Source organism: Solea senegalensis, linkage group LG16, assembly GCF_019176455.1.
Source record: "Solea senegalensis isolate Sse05_10M linkage group LG16, IFAPA_SoseM_1, whole genome shotgun sequence".
In the NCBI taxonomy this organism is placed as follows: domain Eukaryota; kingdom Metazoa; phylum Chordata; class Actinopteri; order Pleuronectiformes; family Soleidae; genus Solea; species Solea senegalensis.
Window position 1 is genome coordinate 12,878,346 of NC_058036.1, and position 21,709 is coordinate 12,900,054.

At 41.2% G+C, this 21,709-nt stretch overlaps 2 protein-coding genes across 2 annotated transcripts; one reads left to right on the top strand and one right to left on the bottom strand.

Moving 5' to 3' along the window:
- Positions 1-929: 929 nt before the first annotated feature.
- On the bottom strand, positions 930-5,199 carry adprs (ADP-ribosylserine hydrolase). The gene is made up of 6 exons (XM_044047664.1): positions 4,838-5,199; positions 3,819-3,915; positions 3,428-3,635; positions 2,704-2,891; positions 2,473-2,573; positions 930-1,880 (listed from the first exon to the last, which is right to left on the bottom strand). The coding sequence occupies exons 1-6, from the start codon at positions 5,034-5,036 to the stop codon at positions 1,498-1,500; spliced, it is 1,176 nt and encodes a 391-aa protein (XP_043903599.1). The 5' UTR covers positions 5,037-5,199; the 3' UTR covers positions 930-1,497.
- A 2,155-nt stretch (positions 5,200-7,354) lies between these two features.
- LOC122782892 (F-box only protein 33) lies at positions 7,355-17,744 on the top strand. Its single transcript, XM_044047466.1, has 6 exons — positions 7,355-7,918; positions 10,885-10,995; positions 12,544-12,704; positions 13,732-13,940; positions 14,049-14,346; positions 14,695-17,744. Exons 1-6 carry the CDS (start codon positions 7,476-7,478, stop codon positions 14,958-14,960), a joined length of 1,488 nt encoding a protein of 495 aa, XP_043903401.1. The 5' UTR covers positions 7,355-7,475; the 3' UTR covers positions 14,961-17,744.
- Positions 17,745-21,709: the final 3,965 nt, after the last annotated feature.

Here is a 21,709-nt window from a genome sequence, read left to right on the forward strand (position 1 = left end):
TGGTGTTAAAGGGATAGGTGTTTTTTTTGGTGTTTGGTTGTATAAGGTGCTGATACATAATCCTAGTCATAGTCCCACCTGCCTGACATGAAGGCTCGCTCTAGCAAGGAAAACTTTTTTAGCCTTACTTATTTTATATGTCTGCTTAAAGATCCACTGTGTAACTTCTGTCAATAAAACACCACTGTCATGTTTCCATCAAGTGGACCGGTTTGGTATGGTATAGTATGGTTCAGAGTAAAATGGTACGATATGATGCGCTCCATCCATGACAGTCACCTGATTGGGCGACAGGAAAAACATCAACAATATCGCACCTGCCTATAGCTGATAGTAAAAGCCTCGTGACCCGACCCGTTCCTGTGATTAAAAACACACAGGCTTTCATCCTAATGAGCTTGGCTTTTGTTTTTAAATACAAATTTCATGGCCGACAACACTCCATGTGCACGCACAGCATTTAACAAAGCCTCTAAGAGATCAAAAGACATGTAATGAAAATGAAAAAGTAAACAGGACACCTCACACACAATCACTGTGCCACTCCAGTATTACAATGGAGTCGTGCAGCGAGTGTGTCCTTTTTTCCACTTTTCCCTCCAGCATTAAGAAACATAATTTTTGGCTTTATAAGTGTGATTCATTTTACAAATTTGTTTTATTATGAAAAAGAAATATATTTTTGTTAGCACCTGCTGCCCGAGTTCTCTGTCAACATTCATTTCCAGAAAGCAACGTATAATTCCCGAAGAATTGGCTGAGGTGGCCCTGACCAAGGTAACCAATCCCCATTGCTTCCTGCGTGCAGATGTGACGTGTAATAACGATGGGTGATGCCAACAGCCCTATTACACTGGTGTGTGTGTAAATGTAAGAAGTTTGCCTTCTAATGACCTCCCTGAAACAAAGTATTCACTCATACAGATGTATAAATTTCATAAAGACATTTATTAAATAATTTTCCACCATGAGGATAAACCAAAACAGGACCAAACACATAGTGCAATGTTTACAAAACTTAAGTTTTTTTTTTCCATCACTAAACAGGACAGGAAGGGAAGAGAGACAGTGTACAGTATTATAGGGCTGCAACTGATTCTTTTCATCCATAATGAAAACAATCATTCTTTTCTCCTTTTAGAGTTTACTTGTTTTGAACATAAGATGTCAGTAAAGGGTGAAAATGTGGCCGAGTGTTTTACAAAACTCAAAATTACAACGTTCTAATACATTCTGTATTGTTTTTGTTAACAATTTTAGTTACAGAGAAGCAAGAAAAACTCCCAGAAAGAAATTATATTATAGAGTCTATAACCAGAGAAGTTTATTTGAGACAAAAAAACAAGTCAAACTGATTACCAAAATTCTTGGCAGTTACTTTAATAATCTATAACTGATTAATTGTTGCAGCCCTGATGTATTGCGTATGTCAAAAGTCTGAAATGGCAAATGTATTTAATGTGTGAGTGTCCTCTTTTAAAAATGTTATTGAAATAATCACTCAGCCTTATTTTTCTTCTCTGTACCGTTAGACTTGTTTTCTGCTCTGAATTCATGGCTCTGCTCCCCGGCCACACTCGCGCTGCTCTGTAACGACTGGTGGTAAAGCATGTGAAGCCGCTCTGCATTCACGTCTGCGTCCTCTGTCCCCTCACAGCACTTTATCCACGACTGTGGGATGGCCGTGATGCCGTAGTGGGCCCCGGCGATGGCCCCAGCCATACAGGCTATGGTGTCTGTGTCCCCTCCAAGGGCAAGGCTGTATGCTATTGTCCTCTCCAGGCCACTGTAGTTCTCTGGAAGGCATTCACGGGGTTGCAGGCAGTGGAGGACACAGAAGATGGCAGTGGGGACTGAGTGGAGTGCTGCAATTCCATTACCTGAAAGGAGGAAGTATAAGAAAGTATAAAAACTGGTAACACTAGAATATTGAAATGCAGTTTCTACACGGCGTGTGCTTTAACATCTCTACAGAGCTCCCCCTACAGTTTCGGAGTACATATTTTTTCGGCACCATTGTAAACATCCATCCATCGTCTTTATCCTCACTGTTGTTAACTGCTAACCTTGCTCCCCCCTTCCTTCTCGCTTGCAAGACTGATTTTCCACTAACGGACAGTGGGGGGAGTGGAGACACCCCCAATCTCCCCACCACAAAACATTTAAACCATCAAGATAATAACTTTAAAGTAAATTTAAAGTGTAATCATACTGACAACTAGTCAGCTTAGCTGTTAGTGGGTTACTTAACAAAAAGCTGAATAAAATCTACTCCTACTAGATTTTATTGGTGAGCCCTTTTTAAGTAGCTTAAGTGTGTATTTCTTGTGTTTTTAGTGAGACCATGACTCTGGGGTAAGTCAAGGGCATGCAAAGCTCAGGCTGTGTTGATAATGTGTCAGTACCTCAAAACACCAAACACAGCAGATTAACAGAAAGAAAGTTTAAGAGGAATGGACAACAGATACTGACCCAGTTCAGAGATGACCTCCTCGATGCTGACCTTGCTCCTATCCATGAGGTCTCTAACTCTGTGGAGGCGCTCACAAAATGGCTTCTCTGCTTCTTTTAGGCTGTACAGACACACAACGTGAATTACTTGCACTGACTTACAGTTGTCGAGGAATACTTGTAGGACAGTCTGTATTTAAATTCAGGTCTGAAAAATGTCTGACACTGGGGTGTTAAACATGTAATACTCACATTCTGGCATCATTGCGCGTTGCCTCATCTCCCTCCACTTCCTCCATCTCTGTGATTAGCTTGCTGATAAACTGCTGAGGTAATTCTAGTGCCCCCTGCAGAGAGAGGTGCACAGCTAACGCCTGGAGCACTGCTCCATTATAGCCCAGAGAGCAGGAGTGGGTCAGCATGGCACCTGAACAGGCAAACTTGAGTGATATGGGGGGAAAAAATTGAGAAATCAGACCAACGCAATCAATCTTTCAAAGTAAACAGTGAAGAGAATGTTTTAGTTAGCTGAGCACATGAGCTCCACAATAAAACCCTGAAACTATGGTGAATTAAACACAGTGACAGTAACACAGTTTTCATTCATGTAGGACTCTAACTTAAAGCTCCAGTAGGCTGAATCAATTAATAATTGAGTTTCATCCAGTTTTTCATCCAATGTGGCTCTCTGTTCTGAGTTCCTCTGAGTGCAGACAGATGCACTTAACTTCTCCATCTCGTAAACTGCCTGCTGATACTGACAAGTTTTTAATGCAGCCAATTTCAAAGTCTCTTATCCACTTTCCTACTTTTAGGTTTCTTTGGCGATAGCAAATGCAAGAGAGAGGCGGGGCTGTGACGTCATCCCTTTCCCAAAGTGGAAATGCAAAGAAAGGTTTTGATAGCCATCTTTAGCGCAAATGTTACGTATCTAGAACATGAAGTGAGTCCACACACATCGATGCCATCTGCTCACCCTCTTAACATCAGCCTGGTCAGGGAAAGCCAGTGCAAAAGGAGCAGCCCTCATGGCTCCCCCATTCCCAAAGGAGCCCCGACCATTGTACTGGTTCCTGGCTGGCTGGTACACATCACTGAGTTGGGGGGAGGAGAGCTTCTTCAGCACCTGGATCACTCCAGAACCATAGCCACGACCAGGAGATTCACTATATTCTTTAGCAAACCTAGAGAGATAAATGCATGAGCTTCAGTGTGTTGTTGTGAGTCAGTGCAGGGTTTTGGATAATATTGCATTTTCTCATTCTTCTGCTATTAATAATTTTGACCAGTATTGTAATGTAACACTACATAACGCTTATCCCCATTATTTGCACAACAATACACTTAAGCAACATGTGTTTCTTTACCTGCGGGCCATGTCCTGCTCATCGAAACCTCCACGAGTGAGGAGAGACTGGACAACACAGCGGGCCATGGCTGTGTCGTCACTGTACTCAAGAATACCTACAATGCACAAACACATGCATGTTTATATCAGTATTTAAAGAGGTCAAATCGTTTTTTGCCTCCCCTTTAGGTAATCACCAGAGTAACCAACTGAATCCCAGGTTCCTGGGTGAGCCCATCCAAAGTAACACTCACTTGAGGACGTCTGCCCTTTTTGACAGCTGCTCTGGTTTGTTCTTATGTCCTGCATGTGTGCTGCTAGCAAAATAACTCTGATTAATGTTTGGTTGTTTCACGGTGAGAGGCACACAGGAAGCAGCAAAAAACTGTTCACAATGTAGCTGGTTTCTATATAAATACATCCCATATTTTAACTGATGCATTTCCATTCACAGCGTTAATTAAATCTTCAAGCATCTCAGCAGCCCTCTGGTATGGTTGCTTAGTAACGACAAAAGCCACAAAAGCACCAGCCAACAGGCAGTCATGAAGGTGAAGTGAGGTTTCAATCATATTATTTCTAAATATTACCTTTTGTTGAATCTGTGTACATTGGATTTATTCACAATTCCATTTTGTCATATGCCTGCTTCAGGTGTAATGACATGTCTGGATTTTTATTTTTTACATTTCTGTGATAGCATTCTGTTCTTTTGCAAATCAAAAATTGCGCATAGTTAGGCTGATGGAACCCACCAAGTATTCTGAATAAATTAATAGTGACTATTGTTTTTTGGATGGTGGGGGGTTCAATTTTAGACCCCTCAAGTTCTTTGAACCGCTCTGGTTTTGAACAGTTTCAGTTCACTCATGGCCCATTTTGATGCTATGCTGTGCAACTAAACCGTCTCTTTCACTAGTCTCTGGTAGGCCGGGGCTCAGAGATTAGCCATATGATTCTGCGGTCATCAATGCCGCTGTGCATTCTGAGTCTTACTATTACACAGAATGTGCTAATAAAACGAATGCATTTACTAACCATCTCCTTTGGTCTCGTCATCCAGGCTGTTCAGGTGCTTCAGCACACTCTCCATTGGAACCTCCTCTGCGCCTTCAAACTCACCGCCGACACAGTCACCGACCACAGCGGCGACCAGCGCTCCCCTAAACCGGGACAAAGACGCTGGGGCCCCCGCAGCCGCCGCCGCTGCTGCTGCTCTCACTGCAGTTATTGACATTCTTCCACAAGTGAAGAGACGTCAGGCTACACCGAGAAAAAACACAACACACTGAATACTCATTGGGGACAGTGAGCAGTTCAGTTCCTGCTCTATTTTCTAGGCAACGACATGTACCTGCAGTACCAGAGACCGCAATTTCAGTCGGCCACACGTTTCCTTATTAGCGCCACCTAATGACTTGGATGTACCGGAGGCTGCGATTTTAATCGGCTACAGCGCCACCTAACGACTTGGATGAACAGAGACTGGAGTTTCTGACTAAAAAAAACCCAAAAACTTATTTCTTACGTACCGTATAATACAACATATGAAAGTAGATAGTAGTCTATAATTTATATACAACTATATCAAAAATTAATTGGTTTGCAGTGTCTGACTGCATTTCTGTAAGTGCATTAACAAGTAAAGGGTTATTCCACCTAATTAACCATGGATGTGTTATAATACATCCATGTAATTAACACCTTCAGCTAACTACTTTGTTCTAAAGGTTTATTCCAGCCAAATACTAATAATACTGTAAATATAAGAGTTGTATGTGGGGCAATCTGTGTAATTATTATTACAATCAGGCTATAAAATTTGCAATTACTTGATCTCAACCATACATTTAAACAATTATAGAGAGGAAAGGCACATGCGTTTCTTTTACATAATAATGACTTTAGCAATGCAACATTTTCTGTCTTTAATTCACAGTCATACACAGAAACAAACATGTAATAGAACTGAACTGAAGCAAACAAAGTCAACTAATACGTTTAATTTATACACTTAGAATAGCTAACATTCCGTGTGATTCAACTATTTAATTGTTTTAACGTCAAAAAATAAATGGTGGCGCTGTTAGAAAATGCGTTGCAGCCTGAAACTACGGCTGCCTGTGCACTTTGTAAAAATCTAAGCGTTTAGAAATATTGCCCCCTATTGGCCAGAAGTTCTGAAGAAGCACTTTGTCAAAAGTATTACATTACATTACATGTCATTTAGCAGACGCTTTTATCCAAAGCGACTTACAATAAGTGCATTTAAACATTTGGGTACAAATAAGAGCTAGAAGTAGGTAAGAGCTTCAAGTAAACCAAACTATGAAGTGCTAGTCATTAGTGCGATGTATGTTTTTTTTTTTTTGTCGTCGTCGTCTTAGTCGAGGTAGTGTCGGAAGAAATGTGTTTTTAGTCGGCGGCAGAAGATGTGGAGGCTTTCCGCTGTCCGGATGTAGACAGTAGAACAAGAATGTTTTTTAAGAGTGCAAAATATTAATTTTTAAAAACAAACTATATATGGTACCATTAATACTATGCAACCAAGGATGAGTCTTTGTTTGTTAATGTGCCTTTAGTACCACTAAAAAGTCAGGTTGACGTGACTTTTTGGCTTTTTACTTGTGCGTCCATATAATAACTTATTCCTTTGATATTGTCATTGAAAAGTGTCTCATGTACTAGAGATATTTATCGATATGTATAAATGTCTTTGTGCACTGAAGATATCCCCAGTTTTCTCAATCACTATATATATCATCCTAAATATATATCATTATATTTTTTTAAATGAAAAGATATATACAGTAATTAGTTGTAGTGAGTAATTATTTACATATTTATGTTGCATACTCACACACATGTATTTACAAGGTTGTTTCACGTGATTTAATGTGATGAGAAATGCATTAAATATTGTGAGAACAGCTGTACAGTTAACGAATGAGGTTTCTTACTTGAAATGATTGAGAAAAGCTAATTATTTTTGATTTGACGGTTATTTATTATTACAGCTTCCTTGCTTATCATTTGTTGCATTTCTTATACTAATATATTCAGAAACATACAATACATTTAGCTGTATTCCAATAAAATTGATGCCGCGTAATGGCTCAAACACAAAGCCTGTTTTCAATGTGATTCATTCTCGAGGGTTCATCCTCTGTGAGCTCCTTTTGGAGTGGTGTTGTGTGTGTAGAGTGGAGGGGGTGTGTCTGGGGTCCAAAATAAAAGTCACGTGTTGGCTCGTGTTTTGTCAGTGGAGAAACACCGCCCTCCCGCGGGACACGGCAGTATGGCAAAAATAACAGCACCTCTGGACTAAACCATTAATTTGACAATTCAGCCGCTCACACGCAGATCTGAAACATTGACAGAAATATCAGTAAGACCTTGACGGAAGTAAAAAAAAATACAACTAAAATGTTAGCATACACAAATACAGGCACATGTCATTTTGTATATTTTTGTTATAATATTGACAAGGATTGGTTTGTTCCCCGTGCGCTGACAGAAACTGGTACGGTCCAATAGTATCGAAGGCAACGCTGAAAAACTGATTGTTTTCACCCCGAGAGGAAGGACCTTTGCCGTTCGCACTTGCAGCTGTGAAACGGTTATAACATTTCGTTCACAGCTGGTCCGTTTCTTCGCAGCACCTTTCTTGCTCGCCATGGCTCTGTGCGGGGGTGTTGGAGCCATGGCTTTGCCCAGCGAGCTTATCGTCCATATATTCTCCTTTCTGTCCGACCGAGACAAGCTCCGGGCCTCGGCCGTGTGTTCGCGATGGAGGGAGTGTCTCTTTTACCCCGCGCTGTGGACCGAGCTCAAACTGCGGATAGGCGATGGATGCAATGGCGGCGGCCCTGGCTCGGAGGAGACCCTACGACTGGAGTTCCTCATGCGGAAGTTTGGTTCTTATGTGCGTGAGCTGCAGCTGGAACTCGCACCGATAGAAAGCTACGTCAGCTCCCTGAACAACGAGCCGTCAGCCGCTCGCACGGACCAGCCTCCTGCTCCCGGCAGCGACCCGCAGGTCCCCAACCGATGGAAGGACGCCATGGCCACCTACTTGGACCAGGTGTTGTGTGTGTTCACTGGCATCCACAACAACAGGTAACACTAAAACTAAGTCTTTGTGACTTTTTGTTTTTGCTTTATTCCTGGATCTTTAAATGACACACCTTTCTTTAGTTGACATTTAATTGTATTTGGTGCGTCGCAGTCAGCTAGCAGCTTAGTTAGCTATAAACAAACACTGACATTTGCAGTTACGTAATCGGGTCACGTCTTTACGGAGGAGCCAGAAGCCAATGTTACATGTACACATTCAAAGGTTTTGCAGTTTGGTTTTAACTATAAACACTTCAAATATTGATGTGTGCATCAGTGTCAGCGCACAGTTTCCTTTGTTGCCACTTTTGTTTTCCGGTAATTGGTCTTTACTTGTCAGCTGAAGGATACAATGCAAAGCTGCTGCTTTGATGTCACTTGTTATCAGCGCTGAAAATACACATTGCATGTCACGATTATCCAGACAAGAACTCTTGCGATTCATGACATCGTTGCAATAATGATAACAATGTTATAATGATTCAAATAAAGGCTTACACCAAGGAAACATATTTTAGTTAATATTCTAAATTGAAATGGAACCTAAACATTATTAATGGTTAGATTGAAAAAAAAATAAAAAAAAATCTGTTATCTCAATGATCAATTTGCTGTCACTGCTTTTTAACAAAAAGGTGGCCACCTGGACACTTTCTGTCGTGGATGTAAAACATTACTATCAATGTCCAGATTTCTGATTTCAGTGCAGAACCTCTGTGGTACCTTCTGTCATGTTCTCTATTATTCTCTACAGGGCTTTGTAGTATTGAAATAGCCACCCAAAGCAGTGCAGTTTTGGTTTCACTACTGCTGAGGGGGCTTTTTGGTGAAGTTGCATGTCACAGCTGAATATCCATCACCTCATCCTTCACTTCCAAGTGTGTTGGAGAACCTATGTAGCCTTCAGTTAACATTAAAACTTAAAAAAAAGGTTGTATTGTAAAAACATATTCGTCACAATCGGATGATTGCACATATTAAAACTATAATAAATTATATATTTATTTCCAATATTTCTCACCATTAAAATATGTTAAATGTACTAATACTAACATGTACTAATAGTATTCAGTACATGTTATGGAGTAATACATTACAGTATGCAGACTGTAACTTTGTAACTTGAGATGATGGCGCTTTTCCACCTCCAGCTTGCTTCGGCACGGCTTGGTTATTTTGCTTTTCCATTAGCGATGTACCTGGTTCTTTTTTTAGTACCTGACATGCATGACGTCTGACACCTAAACCTGACAATGCCGAACTGTAGATCAATAAAAACAACTTAAAAATCCCCAAAACATGCGTTAATCTCCCACATTTAGCAAGGACATTTCTAAAACTTAAGGAGTAGTCTGTGGGAGTCTGGTGTATTTAGCGACAGCACTGCCGAATGCCGGCAATCACTAGCAGTGAACTGCATCACAAAACCTGCTGCTGTGTCAGAGTCTGTGCTCCAGCCATAGAGGAAGAACTGAATGATTCTGTGAACACATTTTTTTTAATGACCTGATTCTAATGATTGAGCATACTGAAAACAACTGCTTTGCATGTCACTACTGTAGTTTTTGTTTGTCGCATGTAAAACGACACCAAGGCATTCGAAAAGCAATGTGTTTCTGGTTAGCTTAGCTCCTAGCTCCAGCAGAGCTAATAGTTCGTGATCACAACATCAATTTTTTTAATCGATGTTGGAGCTTTCAAATTGATTTTGTTTCAACCCAGCCCAACTGACCACTGATCAAGACAAATCACTCAAAAACTACCATATCCAAATTTGGCTTTACCCGTGTGAAAAATGTTTATCTTTAGTATATGCTTGGTTCCAAGTCTACTGGTATATGTTCAAAATAATGAGAGAAAACACACTATTGCTTTATTGGGAGTTTTGCTTCATGTGAGTTTGCCATTGGTTTCACTGCAGAAGACTTTTGTGAAGCTTGGTTCTCAGCTGATTTACAGGAAGTGCTTTGTACCAAACATAATCCACACACTATGCAGTCCTAAGTTATGTGTGGCTGCATGGCACACATGTGGTTGATAAGTCTTTCCAACAACACACATGATTGTCGGAGCAGGTGTAGACTAGCCATAGAAAAACAGGACAATAGGTACGTTTTAAACTATGCTCACCTCGACTGTGTGCATTGATAAAAAGGGCTTCAAACAGCAAAGTGCAGGGCAGCTATAATTCAGTGCAAACACATTTACAGAAGGGAACCACAGAGAGATTAGATTCAACAAAATGGCTGCTGTTTGCCTTACCAGATTTGACATGGGCAGATACACAGCTTGCACTGAGCTGTCTAACAACTCAAAACAAATGTTGACAGAGCAAAGATGTGGAAAGGTAATACAACCATTCTTTTATCATAATTGCTGTGTTGTCAGGGATATAGTATTCAAACTAGAGCTGTGCAATATGTTAATATTATGTCGATATCATGATATGCAACAAGATATGGTCTTAAATTTTGGGTATCGTGATCCTTTTTATTGTTTCTAACACATACAGATATTCTTCATATAACTTTCAAAGGCCAAAGAAAGCCAAGTATTATCTGAAAGCTAACATTTGCATTTTAAAACAGTCTGTAATACAGATCAAAGACAGTAGATGTAGATAAATAGTGTATTTACAGTGTATTGTCTCTCCTATGAGAACCACAAACATCTCAAAAGAAATCTTTTCATGAGTCCAGAGAAACAACCTGTTTCCAGCTTTATATCCCACTGTATCAGTATGTAATCTATAAATATCCAGATATTATAAGCCATTACACAGAAATATTGATTTGATATTTATATGTATCTATATATATATATATAGATACATATAAATTGTATCTTGGTAAGATGTTCTTTCACCAAATTCAGACCAAAGACTTTAGCAGTGATGATGGTCCAATATCAGTTAAATGTTTTTTGATTCCTGACTCTGCTACTTACACTGATCCTCTCTTATTCTTTAGAAACCTGCAGAAGCTGAGTCTGTACGGAGACACCTGTATTCTCCAGCAGGAGGGACTGTTGGACAGCCCCAACCGGCACCAAATTCCCCAGGGGGACAAAAAGATCAACGAGTAAGCACATTTCACACGTACAAGATAGTTCTACATTTTTAGGAATAAACTTTAGGAGAAATTGCTTCACATACACACGTCAATGGAGAGTGGAAATTTGGAGCAAACCAAAGCTCAGATTCTATGTTCAAATGAATTGGCAATTTAAACAGGCAGGTATAAATGTATCCCTGAAGAGCAGTGTTTATGTGTTTAATGTGATTTGAATGTTGTTGAGGATTAATTAAATTCTCTGCTCCACTGCCCTATGTACTCGGAGAAATTTAGTTTGAAAAAGTTCAGAGGAAAACCCTGATTTATTTATTTTTAATCTGATTGTGGTATGCTACGTTGGTTAATGAGATCTATGCCTGAACCAGATGTATAGGAAATGTGAGTAAAAAGAGAATATTGTATCCAATTTAATAATCACATTTTTGTTGCTGTTTCTTTTTTATAGAATTACAAATATGAAATTGTCAATATGTATATTGTTAGATGCACTGTGGTCATCTTTGTGTCCTGTTTGTGGTGTCTTATAAAATCAATCAGTATACTTCAGTCAACACGGACCAAAGACATGGCACTTTTATGTCGGTTTGTAATAGTAAAGGTTGTTTCGACCTATGGCCATTACGGTTCCATGATTAGAAATACATTTTCCTGAATCAAACTGATGCAGCGAGATACATATCAATCGTCCTTTAAAGGAGTGATGCACCCGCCTAGTTGTTTATGTGAACTAGTTTTATGAAAATAAATAATGTACTTAAATATCCTATATGTAATATTAAGCAACATGCATTGGAGAAGTTGCATTTTGCAGGTTCCTCACCTCACTCTTCCCTCCCAAGTGTGTTGGAGAAACCATGCAACCTTCAGTTAGCATCAAAAATCAAAAGATGGTCATCCGTGGGTATTGTATTGTGGGCTATTGTTGACATGGCTCATGCAAAACAACAATTTATATAATCAGGTGATTGCACACTTCAAAAGTGATAATTCTATTTTTAATTTCTGCCAAATGAAAGTACATTTTTCCAAAGTTTTTCCATTGGACCATTGGATTCAATAAATATTCATTATTGTTTTTGTCCATTAACATTAAATTTGCTGTCAAATACTTTAAATCTTTGCTAAAAAGCTCTGTCGTCTGACATGCAAATCTGCCTGAATCTGTATTCTCCTCAGAAAAAAACATCTCAAAAAAAATTATTGCTAAATGTATTTTCCTTTTAGATGTATTTATGTATGCTGTGCAACACCTTGTAAATGTAGGTGTAAAAAGCAGTGGATTTAGATCTAATAGGTGGTTTACTCTCAAATTAGAGCATATCTTTCTCAGTGTTGAATATATTTCTCTTTGCCAGTATGCTCTGCTTTTCCTTTTCACACCCAGGGTTTATTTTTTGAAAATATTACATTAAATTGGATTTAAAATGAGTATGCCTTAGTGTTTGTTAAATGAACTAAGATTGCAGCGAGCTGTAAATTGCTGGTAAAGTGAATTTTAGCTTATTTTGCGCCTAACCTTGTCATCCGTTAACCCTTCCCCTCTGCTCTGTCTAGAATCCAGCAGTTGTTCATGGAGTTGCTGTCAAACAGCCGGCAGCTCAGATGGTTGTCCTGCAGTTTCATGCTGGGCTTGGTGACTCCCTGCTCATTAGCTTACCTGTCAAATCGTTCTGCTGAGACCCTGCAGCACCTCAGTTTACTGGAACACCAGTTAGGTATGTATTTGAATTTTTATAGTATTTAAATTGGTTTGATGTGTTTCAAGAGCTGAATGTGTATAGTAAGGCTTCACTAATTCAGGCTGATTTTCAAGCGATTTTGACACATTTCCAGTGTCCTCGGAACCGAGTGTGAAAGTTGAAACTTGAATAATGAAAGGTGTAGTGTAACATAATTGAAGAATGGAGGTTTGGCATCTCCTACAATGTGGACATCGACCAAGAGGATAACTGCGTGCTCTGACGCGGCGTAACATACAGACATAAACATGGCGAAGAGGAAGAGGGATGCTGCTGCTGCTGCGTGTTTGGTGGAATAGTGACACTGAAAAAGTTCCACTGAGCTTTGGCAACAGTACCTCTGCCTCTTTATAGACTCCTTTTTCTTTGTTGCGCCACAGCACAAGACCCAAAGTGTCACTCACAACGCTTCAGTAGCCATGAGTGACCACTTCTTGCCCCGCCTTCCCAATGACCTATGAATTAGCAGTGTCGTTAGCGACGATGATGTCATATGATGAACGATGATGTTACACTTGTCGAAAGACAGAAATATCGTGTAGTCTGTCTCTCCAGGCATGAGTTAGTTTATATGCGTTTGTGTGCATTTATGTGTAAAAAAAGTGAAAAAGCCATGTGATGACCTTAACTACAGATTGCTGAACCGTCACTGTAACACAGAGCTACATGACTCTCTGTGACTTATCTTCCTTTTACACTTAGATTCCAGTTGACTGGTTATTGTTACATTCATATTCTGCAAAATTATTTAAATTTGACAATAAGGTCTTAGTGCGGTACATTACAAACAATTGATGGACATTATATCACTCATGACACCATGTAAAAAATTAAATGAGTTATCATGAACTATCATGAGTTATCATCATAAAACGTAAAAGGATTGTGAATCGACTTGTGACCTTAAAATCGAAAATCAATTTGAATTGAGGATTTTGGAGCGAGTACCCCCTACCCCTCAATAATCAAAAATGTAGTAACACATAATTTGTCTTGTCCTCAGGTCCTCTCATCTCACCATCAGAGATGGACCGGCTCTCAAATCTTACTTCTTTGGGTCTGGATTTCTCTGACTTGACATCTGAGCTTTGTGGTCTGCTGGCATCACCACGCCGAACTCCGCTGCACCGTCTCTCCTTGCTGCTCAACGGTGCCGCTCTGGAGTTCAAACCACTAGATGGGACGGCTACAGAGGACAATTGGAAGGCGCTGGTAATGTGACGACTGTGATTATCTGTGTCGCAGTGACTCTGTTTAATAACAAGATGTGGTTGTTTGTTGAAAAGCACCAGATAATCCTTGAACATGGTCGTCCCTCAGGTTCGTGTGAGTGCCAACCTGCGAGTGTACATCATGGCCCTGGAGGTTGACAGCTCCGTGCTCCTCAGGGTCCTAAAACCCAGCCTTCCCCTGGAGCGCCTCCACTTGGACAGTTACAGCACTCTGGTGACTGATGCCACATTGGAGCTCATCTCTCAGCAGTATAACAAAACGCTGACTCACTTCCTGCTCCTGAGGGATGACCCTGACCTCCCTGACCTCAGTGTCAATCGCAATGAAGACCCATTGGTCCTTTTAGCATGGCGGTGCACTCGGCTAGCTGTTCTAGTGATACATGGTGAGTCAACCTATCAAAACACTGAGTCATTTTCACCGGGCTTATCACAACACGTGTGTGGTGTGACCACATCGCTCTTATTGGTGCACATGTCTCACAAGAGTTTTAGGCCATAACTGCCATCCCCAGACATGTGATCAAAATCTGTCATTAACTTTTTTTGGTTGTGAAAAAAGACCATTATGCGCAAAAATAGAACCCCTTTGTGGAGGAAGTTAAGTACACAATTAAGTGAATTCACAAGCAGAATTATCAGTCGTTTGTTCACGATATCAACTCATGTTTTGTGGCTCTATTGTTGACTGTTATTTCTTAATATTGTCTAATTCACCACAACTCTCCCGGTAGGTTACACTGTGTGGTCTCACAACTTGGTGGCCATCTCTCGGCTCAGAGGCTCCAGTCTCCGCGTCCTTGGCGTCTCGGAGGAGAGCATCGACTTTGACCCTGACCAGTTGGTGTGCATGGAAGGGGACCCGGGCCATAACTTGATCAAGGAGGTCTCGCTGGGCCTGGGACGAGTCTGGCGCCCTTGCCTGGATTCTAGCCTGATTTTGCCTGAACCTTCCCAGCACTTCCATCGCGAGCTGCACACCTTCAGCATGGGCATGTAGGCAAGGATGGCAATTCCAGGTCTTCACAGCCTAAGGTGTTGTCAAGACCAGGCCAGACCCAAGGAGGCCACATCAGCTCAGGCCTCTGAACCAGGCCGAAAGAGCCAGACCCAAGTGAGAAACCTAAACTGAATCTATAAAGTAAATTCGTGTGAGCTGGTTTTTGATTGGGAATTTATTTTTAGTTCATTTGTCTGTGTTTCTTTCATTGGGTCTTTTAGTACACAATCAATGTTTTTCCAGCAGATTTAATGTCGGGCATCTTGTTTAGTTGTTTCACTGACATCTTATTTTTTTATTGAATAGATTAAATTTAATAATAATAAACAAAACTTAAATATTCTTAAAGTCCCATATTCAGCTTGAATGAGTCCGACTGATCTTTTAGCACTGATCTCTAGCCTCTTGTGTGGCACGGTCCAGTCTGGTCTGGTCTTGCTGACAACTATATAGAGCTTGATGTCTCTTCTTCACTTTAATAACCTCCAGAGCCTCTGTATAATGTTTATTTGTTTTTTTCTTCTTTTTTATTTAACTGTTTTCCCCATCTCTCATCGCAGTGTATAATCTTGATTTTTCTTCTGTGGGCGTTACCGTGTTGCCTGTATAGGCTTTGTGTGTATTTAAATCTAGATATAATATTATTCTGCTCACAGCTAGAACAGGCAGGCTGAGCGATGAAGAGGTGGGATTTTGGGGCAATGTGTGTACTCGGACACAAGCGAATAGCTGTAGTTTTCTTTTGTTTTGTTTTTTTTGTTTTGTTTTGTTTTTCTAACCCTTTGCCCTTTTGACCATCTGTCTCCCCCCACTCCAGCAAAGGTTAGAGATGTTAAACTGATTGATCGATCACATCTTGTGTAAAGCAACCATTACTACTTCTCTTGCTTTGAAAGAGCACCTTGTGCGGTTGTCCACTAGTACCAGAGCCTTGCCAGCAAGGTGGGAATCCCCACAACAAAATGGCTGACAGTGGCTGGTGCTAATTAGTTTTATTGCAGTTGCAGCAACAGCCATGTCCGTGCCATGACTCAGAACATCCCTGTTGAGAGATAAGTGGTTTTATTCAGGCCTTTGAGCACCTTGCTGTTGGTGTAATGGAGATTATTGTTACATACTTGCCACCAATACACTGAACCCCGTGCTCACTTCTCAACATGTTTGAAAAAAAACGCTGCTAGTTGACTGAAAAGGGAGCCTCGTCCCCTAACTGACATTCAGAGCCAAACTATGAATATTCAGCCTGTTACAGTACAATACACTCCTACTGTGTTCTCGTCTGACCTCTGGTGAGCTGGTCATAACTTATTGCATCTTTTTTTTTTCCTGTAATCAGCAGAAATATCGCTGCTTTGTTCTCCTCAAGTGTTCTAGCCGGTATCACAGGTGGTTCCAGAGGCCCTTTGTATGAAAGTGTCCCAAGTCATCAAGTCAAATCAAGAAAAGTTCAGGGATGTGTGTGAAAATACAAAGGACTCTGAGGTCAAATATACCTTTAAGCAGGTCTTTATTATTTTTGAAGAGAGCGGAAATGGCGAATCATTCCATGATGACATACGTACAGTATATCTGTGTTTTGAGATACCTCTGCGACTACTTTCAAAGGCCATGCTCGAACAACACCAGTAGCCTGTATGCACCACTTCCAAAGGTGGCAGAAGCCAGCATCAATTTATGTAGGAAAACCGCGGTGGAGTTCATGATTAAGAAACAGGGAAACGAAAGAAAGAGAAACACTGAATGTAACTTTACTTTCATTTAAGATGGCCAGTTGTCTTTTTTTAAGGGGCTTACTGATTATTTGCATTTGCCACAGGAAGATGTGTCTTGCCACAATAGTCAACAGTGAGTTTTCATATTGGCCTCACTGATAGCCAAGACGTCATCTTTGTTTTTCTTGATCGTCGACACCCGCAGCACAATGTTGTTTTGTGGCAAAGCATCTTCACTCTCTCCAGTCTCAGGAAGGCTTTTAACATCACTGCGTCGTTATGGTGATAACGTGGCATGGGTGTGTCAAACAATCGGTATAAGGAATTGTCTTTTTTCTTTTCTTTTTTTGAGTCACAGTTGCCTTGGAAACAGCCCCCTTGCTTTCTGGATACAGTTGTTGTTGTTGGTGGTGTTGTTGTTTCTCCTTGCCATCTGATGAACTCTCACTCCACCTTGGTCTGAGGGTCAGCAAACCTAATCATACATTTGTTTTCCAAGATTAAGTTTGATGAAGGCAGACGGAGGGCAAAATATCTGCTCATTGCACGCTTTACATCTCCAGGAGATGAAGCAGTAGGAGATGGAGGCCATGCTGGGCCAAAGAAATGTCTGGGCTTAATGTAGTCAATATTCTGGGTGATATCATTTCTGTCTGGCAACATTTGATCTCGTCTGACTGTGCAACTGGCTTGTTCATCAGGCATTTAATAGCAAGCGCGAAAGACTGACTTTGACAGGATCATAGTCTCTTTTTATTGTCCAGTTCTGTTTATAATCACTGAGTGAATGCCTTTGCTCCAACAATGTGGACAAATGATCCTGAGCCACAGGCTGAATATGGAGCTGGAAGTGGAACCAGTATGATTCCATCGGATGCTCCAGTGTTGTGACAGCTGTGCTGCACTGGTGTGTTATTGAAAATGTTTCCTGTGCGGGGTTCAGGGGCCCACCTGCCTTTCATGAGTGAATGCTGTCAGGAAGGTTACCCTCTCACATGACTTACAGCTCCGTTCAGTGTGAAGTTGGTGCAGTGGCATCGTAGACTGTGAAGGTCCATATCAAGGCCGCTTTTTTTTTAAATGTCGGCTTGCTTCTCTTCGTTGACTGATAAGGAATCGGATGCCAGACAGCATGCCAGCACTTTGCCTGCGATAGAATGACCTGGTCCTAGTGATGGGCTTGTGGTTACCAAATGTTTGGTCAACCTTGATGGTTGAATTAGGATCATCTCTCTCGTCCTCGTTCCATATCTCAGGATGAATGCACTTTGGTACCAAGAGTACTTTTAAAGGCTGTCTGTATTGTGTTTATGTAGAGCTGTATACTCAGAGGGGACAATGAGACCAACATAAGACAGTCAGACCAAAATATGCTGGGTTTTATCTTATCTTCCTTTTCCCCTCCTCTATTTCTTCCTTTCATTCCCCATTTTAGAGCTGCTGTTTGTTTCTTTATGTAGTTTTGTGTAGTCATCAGCAGTTATATGTAGAATGTATTGTAAAAAAGAAGCAAGTGGACTAAACTAACTAAATGACAGATATTGACAGACTCTAACCCTCACTCACCTTTATGTTTCCTGCTGTCTCCACGTGTTATTGGCTCCCCAGAAGTCATATTTCACTGATTGGTCAGTCAATTTGGGCCCTTATGACGGTGTTTCTTCATAGAATTAAAGGAGGGGCTGTGCTTTTACCATTCTATGCTTAACCAGAGGATAACATCCAGAGGAAGTTTGCTTGCTCCTCAGGAGCCAGCGTTTTGTGCTGTAACAAGTAGAGAATTGAGCATGCATTTGATTTCTTTTTGCAAGTTTTCACCCAAGTGTTTACAGTAGAAATGTGTGAATAAGATGTTTTGAGTGTGTGTGTGGTTATCAGCAGTGCAGTCGTATATATTTTCTGTGTGTGTGTGTGTGTGTGACAGTTAAAGGGTGTAGTCTTATCACTGACTGCAGCAGGAAACAGGAACAGAAACTGTTCGTTCTCAGGGTACAGTCGGTTCTCAAAAAGTGGAGGAATGGAGGAAAGTAACAATAGCTCAGGCCACTCGCTCGCTCACTCACCTTAATATTTGCAGTCACTGGATCTGTTCGCTTCCCTTGATGTGTGTCAATCTGCCAAAGAAGACAGTGGGTCAAAGGTTAACGCAGGCACAAGTCTTGTTTGTCCACACTGTGGTGTTGTTGTACAATGGAGCAAACCAAAAGCGTACCTGTAAGCAGGAGTCTGGCTAATGTTGAGTTAGTGGCTGTCCCTTATCTTCACAAATGTAGAGTTGAATGACATTTATGCCCAACATATGTTATTTAGTGAGGGTTAGCAGCATTGTTACACTCAGGATCTATAGTGGGTACAGTGGCGTCAAAGAGTGAGCACTTATTTTCTCACCACCACCATATTTCTTTGCTCTTTCTCTTTTCTCCATCACCTGCTTCACTGTGACAGGTGACTAAAGGTGAGGAGGTCGAGGAGTTTTGGCTCAATCTCAGAACAGACCACACGCTTCCCACAGATACTTTCTGACAGACTGAAGCTTCCCAACTCGGACAAAGGCCACTGTGTCTGATGTTTATATCTTGTACGACCAAGGTCAGATTTGCTGGGAAGTGTGAACTCCTGAGCTTTTAGAGCTTTGAAGCTTTGCTGCTGAGATTTGGTGGTAGAGAACATTCCACATAGGGCACCACTCTTGAGCCAACGGTCTGCTACGTGGCTAGTGTCTGCATGAAAATGAGATTTTGCTTTGCTTATTGTTACTTTTGTATCGTCTGTTATTGAAGGGATTAGAGGTGCAGCTTGTACTACAAGTCACACCAGATTACCAGCAGGTCTGAGCAGAGTGGAGGTGTGATACCATTTAGAAGCGGTTGTTCCGAGTTCGATCTCTCAAAGGTCAAACTGTGTCTAATGCGCGTTTCCTCGATGCCAAGGTTCGGTCAACCTGATGCTTCGGCATCCTGAGGCCCCCCACGAAGGGCCTTATGTGTCCGGTACACAAAAGGTCACAAGCGAAAGCACATCAGTCCACACAGACTGTGCTAAATATAGTGTAAGGACTAGCTCCACGCTCTGTGAAACCTGCTGATTTTACTCATTAAAGCAGGACACAACACAGTGAAGTGGACTTAGTCAGCATGGTTAGTATGTTTACACACATTTAAAAACACACAGACGTCACAGGACATGTCCATCATGTCGGATGCAGGAGGGACACCATGACATATTTATATATGCCACATGCAGACAAACGTTTGTCTATATATGATACTGTGTAAACGGACTGACACACACAGACAGCAGAGCCTTATTTTAATGAGTTCTTCCATGAAAACGACGGGTTTGAAGGCTCTAGATGCGAGATGTGGCGCCAGCTATTCAGGAGGCCATTACCAGCAGTCACTGCACATTCACGTGGTTGCAGCCAGTTTGATTTGTCTCTTTATTATTATTATAATTTTTTTTAAATGTATTCTATAAAATGCATTCATATAGAATTCCTGGAAGATAGCAGGGCCCCTGTGGCCCTACCACACCCCTATACGGCAGGTTTTGGCACTTCTGCGCTTGTACTCCATAGCCAGAACTAACCCGGCTGGCATAGACGGTCATTTGTGTTTGTTATTTTAATACCAAAGCAGCAGACTGTGTTAAACCTGCGTCTGTCTAAACACAGGCCGAGGACCATATTTTTCGAATTCCATGTCCGCAGAGAATCCCCACATATTTCCACTTGGGCGTACATGGCCGCAGTTCAGTTTATGGTGAAGGAAGGGTCCACCTCAGCCTAACGTTCCACACACGCGCACTCGATCTCGCATTCCATTTCTGCTGCACCGATTTCTTGCCGGAAAGCTTATTTGTATATGTCCTTTTGAGTGATGAGTTTTGTGCACGTGTGGATACTGGTGGACCTCCTCGCATAACCTCAAGCAAGCATCCATAGCTAACGTCTTCATTGTATCTTCTCTGACCAAAACAAGAGCTGTGTCTGTGATGTACCGTCACAGATATTGGCGGGAGGTGACATTTACGTCACGCTGACCTCTGCGGACGCGAAAACTATGGCTCTGGACTTGGAGCTACAAACGGACACACATTGGTGTCTGAGCACTTTTATTTCCACATCATTGCTCAGACTTTGTGATTTTGTCTTTCAGGATGTTTACAAAGCTCCCTAAAGTAAACTTACAACTTGGTGTAGGAGAGAGTTGGTCAGGTGGTCATGAGCTTAAAACCTTCCCTGACAGAGATTCTGGAAATGGTTAAATGTTTACGAAAGGAATTACATATAGACACAGGATTTTATCATCACAGCATGAGATTCCAGATTCTTCCTGTCTTTTATTTTTTTTAATCCTTAATTCCTGAGATCATAGACTACGATCAGTACGTGCAAGACTTAGAATGAGCTCACAAAGGGCTGGACTCAAGGCAGGAATGTGAAGAAGCTGATGAACATCCTTATTATGTTTGTGTTCCTGGAGGAAAACACTGGATGTGCATGGCACTGGTATCAAATCTGTCCTGTGAGACGGACAACGATCGTTGTGTAAAGACATAGCTTTAGATCTCAGCTACTGCAGTTCTGACGCTTCTGGCCAGTAAACAAAATCTTTCTTGTCAAGTCTGGAGATCCAAACCTCCTAATGAGCCAGGCAGACAGGCCCACTGCCCAGTCCAGCCTCACAACTATGCAAGAGGAATGCATATAATCCACACTTTTTTTTTTTTCTTTTTTTTTTAAAGAAAAAAATATATACAGATATTTAGATTTTCTTTTTCTCACTGTCAGGCAGTTGAAATGAAGATGTAAACTGATAAGAACTCGCAGTGACAATACTTGGCCTTATGATGATTTCTGAAATATTCTTTTATTTTTAAGATCTTTTTGATTCTGGTCAGCCAGCCTAGCGACAGCAGCGGTGACGGCGGGCTCACTCTTGGTCTCTGTGAGACTGGCTCGATGGCCCCAGTTTTATCGTGGTACGAATGTTGTGCATTTGTTTAAAATCAGGACAGTTTGCAATAACAGCAGTC

Excerpts from the sequence above, each read along its gene's own strand:
- LOC122782892 (XM_044047466.1), top strand. The coding sequence starts at position 7,476 with ATGGCTCTGTGCGGGGGTGTTGGAGCCATGGCTTTGCCCAGCGAGCTT. Across the intron at positions 7,919-10,884 it reads ACTGGCATCCACAACAACAG|AAACCTGCAGAAGCTGAGTC; the intron begins GTAACACTAAAA and ends CTTATTCTTTAG. Across the intron at positions 12,705-13,731 it reads TTTACTGGAACACCAGTTAG|GTCCTCTCATCTCACCATCA; the intron begins GTATGTATTTGA and ends TCTTGTCCTCAG.
- adprs (XM_044047664.1), bottom strand. The coding sequence starts at position 5,036 with ATGTCAATAACTGCAGTGAGAGCAGCAGCAGCGGCGGCGGCTGCGGGG. Across the intron at positions 3,916-4,837 it reads TGACGAGACCAAAGGAGATG|GTATTCTTGAGTACAGTGAC; the intron begins GTTAGTAAATGC and ends TGTGCATTGTAG. Across the intron at positions 2,892-3,427 it reads ACCAGGCTGATGTTAAGAGG|TTTGCCTGTTCAGGTGCCAT; the intron begins GTGAGCAGATGG and ends ATATCACTCAAG.